Consider the following 6477-nt stretch of genomic DNA (forward strand, 5'->3'; position numbering starts at 1 on the left):
CCTCCTAAAATATCAATTTTATGAATGATCCTGGCTCTCAGACCCACTTTAATTCTTGGCATGTTGCTGAAATTAGCTCAATGGAGCAAACTGGTTTCAGTATAAATCCATAATGTTCAACTTTCAAAGGGTCCTTACCCCTGACCAGTACCTCTACTTCCTTCCATTGGTTATGTGACTCTTCTGCTCTCAGCACCCTTTCTGTTCCCCAAATTTCTCATGGACTTCACCTTCCTTTTCCTCTCATAAGATGACCTCACCTCGGTGTTTAGAAATATTGAAGGCTTCTGATGAGAATCTTCTCATCAGAATCCTCTCAGGATGGTGGGGGTGGGCTAGAAGAGGTCAATAGGGGAAATAGAGGGATATATGGAATACTTTCAACAATAAAGATAAAAAAATACAAAGCTTATCTACCCATATTTTACTCCTTTCATAGTATTACCTGTAATGGCTAATTTTTCTATTTGTGCTAAAGATTTTCATGTGCTCAGTCCCAATCAGTGTACATAGATGTTAGAGACTTTGGCCTCAAAAGAGAAACTAGGATCTCAAAGCCCCAAATTAAGGTTATGCCCTTGAGGAAAAAAAAATGATGACTTTAATTGGTTCTTTAGAATTATTTTATAAATACTCTAGGGAATGTACCTAAGGAATATATTATAAATCTTCCCATCTTGTTTTTATAAAATATGATAAGTCAACTTTCAGAGGTAGGTCATTTTCTTTGTTTATTCACTAAAAATATGATTTCTTTTCAGTGTGGAAATTAGTACCCCACTAAAATAGAAAACTATTTTCAGCAATTGTACTTGATTTTTTATTGATATGATAATATTTCAGGGCATGTCTAAAATTCCATAATTATATGCAAGGTCTTTTGATGTGTATGTAAAAGCTAAATAAAATAACTTTATGGTGTAATTCTTAAAGCACAATTTTCTAGTCATATCTTATTTTTACAAAGATTTGATAGATAGTGGTTTCAGCAGTGAGTGAAACCCTGTTAACTGTGCTTTCCTAGACAAATATTTTCATGTGTGTTAGTTGTGTGAAAACTGGGGATACTCCCCATTCTTCTCCAGATATTTGCATTCTGTTCAAATTTTACCTTCTCAGAATAGCCATCTAAAAGCATCCCACCTTTATTTTTCTTCATAGTACTTGCTTCTAACTAACAATATTTACATATTTTTCTCTATGTGTTGTACCTTTTCCTACAATATATGCTGCATGAAGATGGGGAATTTGGTCACTGTTGTCACCTCAGAATCTTAACCAGAAAAAAAATTAATTTTTGTAGTGTACATGAATAAATAGGTGATTTTACAAAGCAGAGAGAACAATTCTTCCTTCTGTATTCTCTTAGCTATACAGGATTTGGCCAAAGTAGACTTACAGTTGCTCATATGAAAAATAATACAATTAATAAATAATAATACAAGAATAAACCCTATGCTTCACATACTCACATCTGTAACCTACTTTTGCCACAACCTGTATATTAAGAGATGGATTTGCTATTTCAATGTTTTCTGATGAAAATTAAATCAAACAACTAGGGGTATCAAGTGAAAATGCTGTGCTGAAGATTTATTTTCAATATTATATCTGAAAAATAGGATATCAATTTGAAGGAACCCTAGAAATCTAACTTTATTCATTTTTCCATTTGAATGATGCCTATGACCTGCTGTTTTTTATATCAGATTTTAGTTCCTGTGCTTTTTCTCCCCACAAAATTAGAAAAACAATACTAAACATGGACTTCTCCAAGAAGAGATGTATAAATGTGTGCGTGTTTGTCTGAAAGAAAAAGAGTTTGAGATATAGAGAGAAAGAGACAGAAAACACAGAGACACCGAGAAACATATTTGCGTAGAAATTCTGATGTGTTATTGAAAGGAAAAGAGTAAGTTCCTATTCGATGGATCAATCAAAGAGTAAGTGATAAAATGGCTGGGAGAAATAATAAGATGGATGAGATAAATGCCAAATCTTGATCAGACAGAATTTTTCACTTTTTTTTTTTGTCACTTTCAGTTTTCAAAGCATAAGAAAATGTCTTCCCCAAACCACACTCTAGTGACAGAATTCATGCTCTTAGGACTCACGGATGATCCGGTACGAGAGAAGATCCTATTTGGGGTGTTCCTGGTGATATACCTGATCACTCTGGCAGGGAACATGTGCATGATTGTGCTGATCAGGGCCAACTCCCACCTCCAAACTCCCATGTATTTCTTCCTTAGCCACCTCTCCTTTGTAGACCTTTGCTATTCCTCCAACATTACTCCAAATATGCTGTACGATTTCCTCTCAGACCAGAAGACCATCTCCTATGCTGGGTGCTTCTCACAGTGTCTTCTCTTCATCGCTCTGGTGATCACTGAGTTTTACATCCTCGCTTCCATGGCATTGGATCGCTATGTAGCCATTTGCAGCCCGTTACATTACAGTGTCAGAATGTCCAAGGACATTTGCATCTCTCTAGTCATGGTCTCTTATGCTTTTGGCTTTCTCAATGGACTTTCTCAGACACTGCTGACTTTTCACTTGTCCTTCTGTGGCTCTCTTGAGATCAATCATTTCTACTGTGCCGATCCTCCGCTTATAATGTTGGCCTGCTCTGACACCTATGTCAAAAAGATGGCAATGCTGGTCGTTGCTGGATTTACTCTCTCAAGCTCTCTCTTCATCATTCTCCTGTCCTACCTCCTCATTCTTATAGCCATCCTGAAGATCCGTTCTACTGAAGGCAGGCAGAAAGCCTTCTCTACTTGTGCTTCCCACCTGACATCAGTCACTATATTTTATGGAACCCTTTTCTGCATGTACGTAAGGACTCCATCGGCAAGGTCTGTAGAGGAGTCCAAAATAATTGCAGTCTTTTATATTTTTTTGAGTCCAATGCTGAACCCATTGATCTACAGTCTAAGGAATAAACATGTGATCCATGCCATGCAGCAAATGACTAAAGGGAATCTCTTCCACAAAAATGCAGTTTAGGCATCAGTTAATTTGAAATTACCAGTGTCTGTGATAAAATAATGATTAGAGCCTAGAAATAATTGAGAGGGGTTCTAAATGTAATAGAGTTCCCAGTTCCAGTTGCTTTTTAAAAATTTTTTATTAAATTTATTGGGGTAACATTGGTTGATATAATTATATAGGTTGCAGATGGTACAACAGTATAATACATCATCTGTATATTGTATTGTGTGTTCACCACCCAAAGTCAAGTCTCCTTCAGTCACCATTTATCCCCCCTATGCCCTTCTCCATACCCCACTCCTACCCCCACTTCACTCTGGCAATCACCACACTGTTGTCCTGTGTCCATGAGTTCTTCTCTCTTTTTTTCTTTTGTACTCAAACCCTCCACCACCACCCCTCCCAGCCCACCACCCCTGCACCTTTGACAACTGTCAGCCTGCTCTCTATGAGTCTGTCTCTATTCTGCTTGTTATCTTACTTTGTCAATTAGATTCCACATATGAGTGAAATAAGATGGTACTTGTCTTTCTCTGAGTGGCTTATTTCACTTAACATAATGCTCTCCAGGTCCATCCATGCTGTCACAAAAGGTAAGATTCCCTTCTTTTTTACATTTTAGTAGTACTCCATTGTATAAATGTACCACAGCTTTCTTACCCACTCATCTATTGATGGACACATGGGCTGCTTTTAAATCTTAGATAATGTAACATAACACTGCATTGAACTTTTTCTATTGTCTATATCTTTCATTGAATGCTACCTCAAAATTTCGTTAGAGATAAATAGAACATAAATTAACAAGCATAATATGTGATACTCTATTTTAGTTTAATGCTAACTTTTATATCACTACCTTTTAATTTTCATAAATGAACTAGTAGGAAATTATCTTCATTTTATAACATTTGGAGTCTTATGCACAGAAAGATTAAATGGCCAACCCAACGTCACTCAGCCACTAAGTAGCACACAGATAAATCCATTGACTTCCCATTCTTTCTCTTTCCAACTCTCAGTGCAGTGGTTAAACTCCTCAACACACTGCAAATGCTGGATGGCATGTTGGGGACAATAAACTGACGTGGCCATTGCTATACACTAAGGTAGATTCCCTCTGATATTTCAGGTAAACGTGATAACTTGTGTGCAGTATAAGTAGAATTGTCTTACCGTCCCATGTAAAGAAGGCCATTGTGCTACATGGTAGACCTATTTAGACTGCATTTTATGAATATATTGTCCAAATTGCAAAAGCACACAGGTTTATTATAGATAACTTGGAAATGTAGACAGACAAAAAAGCAATATTTATCAGCAGATAATTTCTGTTTGTTTTTTTTGCATTTCTTCTCAATATTAATAAAACAAAATTGGAATCATTTACCATATACAAGTAAGGGCACTGATGTTAACTTGATAATATATTGTTTGTACTTTATACAGACTAAATATTTTTATAGACACCATTTTAATGTAGTATAATACTTAATAGTTAATTCATATTGAACTTAGTTATTAAAATAACTAATAAATGTATATTAATGGTAGAAAAAAACAAAGTGAAAAATATCAAAAGATATAAGACATGAAAGCAAAATTTACTTGTAATTTCCTACTTAAAGAGAACTCTTTTCAAAATATTTTGTTGTATTTTTTCTACTTGATTTATCTTGCAAAATATTATTCCAACATGTTGATGTATCCTATTATTTTTAAGACTATCTAGTATTTATGTACATATTTCTTTGATAGCTCCTTTAGAATAGATACCTAGAAATGTAATTGCTTAATTAAATGTTTTGTACATTTTCAAAGCTCTTGCTAAATTTTTCTATGGGTAAAATGTTCTCCAGAAAGTTTTTAACAGCTTATACCTATGACTAGTAATAGTTGATAATAATCATTTAATAATCATTTAACTGTATCATCCTTTTAAGATTATTTGCTTCTTTGTTGTCTCAACTGAAATTCTTAGGTAGGGATTCTATTTTATTTTGACAGAAGAATTTTTGAAATGTATATTTGACAAATAAAGAAAATAATCAGTTTGATGAGTGCCTTTCATATTATTTTTGATAACTTCTCACATAAAAATATTTAGTTTTATTTAGAAAATCTTTATCAATTATCTTTTGCTTTGTAGTTTTCTCAATCCTCAATTTAATAATCAAGTATCTATATTATATTATTAAATTTTTCAGGACCATATTTTATAGAACTACCTTAAATTACTCTGGATACAATCTTGTATTTTATAATGTTTTAAAATTCTTTACTCACATTTTTAACCCATTTCTTTCTATTATTTATTAAGCAAACCTTTGTTTACCCACTGATGTGTTATCTTCATTGTACACTAAATAAATCTATTTCTGGCCTAACTCTGCTATTCCTTTGACTCATCTATATATGTGCTTTAAGCCAAATTATTGCAAATAATGTAGATTTAAACTGTGCTAACTCTTATTAGAGAAATTCCATCTTCGTTATTTTTTCTTTCAAATTTATCTTAGAGAATGCAAATTTGATGCTTCTATGTATTCAATATTTTTAACCCAGAAATTATGCATATGATGGTTTCATCTAGGAAGTATATGAAAATCACATGAAAATAAAATATGGCTACATATACAATAATATCCATTGTAAATTATTTGGAAAATATACAAACATATTTTAATTTTAGTAGTATTGTTATAACTTGGTCCCCAGATTTGATGGATATATGTATGGAATGGAGGCCATAATAAGATCTGCCTAAGAATGAAAGTTTACAGGTAATTTTTTAAATTTATTTTCTGCTAGAAAAGCAGATAGGTGCTTGTGACATCACTAATGAGAACAACATGTAACCTTGGCATCTTAATATTGTGTATTGATTAGCACTTTTACACAAATATTTATTTTTGCACCATTCTAGTGTCCATAATGCAACATTATTTTTCAACAAAGATATCTAAACACAGAATCTTATACCTAACTAGATTGTCCTTTGTTAGCAACTGTCTCCCCAAAGAATTGACATGTCCACACATACTCCTTAGCTGTGAGTTGAGAAACACTGAAAAAAATTTATGTTGATCTGCATTAAGATAAATATTAAAATTTTAAATAATCAAGAGCACATATTTTTGAGGTTAGTTGCAGTGGAGAAATTTACAGTTGAAGAGTCATTCAAATTTAATCATAAAACTACTTAAAATTAAGAGGCAATTAATGTTTTGGAAAGTATTTGCTCCAGATAAGATAAGGCTGTACATTTATTAAGATAGGATAAGATCAAAGAAATCAATCAAATTACTAGAACGCTGTGATATAAATAAATGTAGAAGGTTATGTATAGAAAACTGATAAAAATACAAAAATGCTAACATTAATTAGTCAAAAGATTAGTAATAAAAATATGAAATAAGATACCTTTTTGTGTATTTACCTTTAAGAGAGTTCAGGAAGACTGGCACTTTCTCTTTTAAGGGT

The 6477-nt window shown here is 33.0% G+C and overlaps 1 protein-coding gene across 1 annotated transcript; it reads left to right on the plus strand.

The window, feature by feature from the left end:
* Positions 1 to 2061: 2061 nt before the first annotated feature.
* LOC132242273 (olfactory receptor 5M10-like) lies at positions 2062 to 3009 on the plus strand. The gene has a single exon (XM_059711175.1). The coding sequence runs from the start codon at positions 2062 to 2064 to the stop codon at positions 3007 to 3009; it is 948 nt and encodes a 315-aa protein (XP_059567158.1).
* Positions 3010 to 6477: the final 3468 nt, after the last annotated feature.

This window comes from Myotis daubentonii, chromosome 9 (assembly GCF_963259705.1).
Source record: "Myotis daubentonii chromosome 9, mMyoDau2.1, whole genome shotgun sequence".
NCBI classification, from domain to species: domain Eukaryota; kingdom Metazoa; phylum Chordata; class Mammalia; order Chiroptera; family Vespertilionidae; genus Myotis; species Myotis daubentonii.

Excerpts from the sequence above, each read along its gene's own strand:
- LOC132242273 (XM_059711175.1), top strand. The coding sequence starts at position 2,062 with ATGTCTTCCCCAAACCACACTCTAGTGACAGAATTCATGCTCTTAGGA.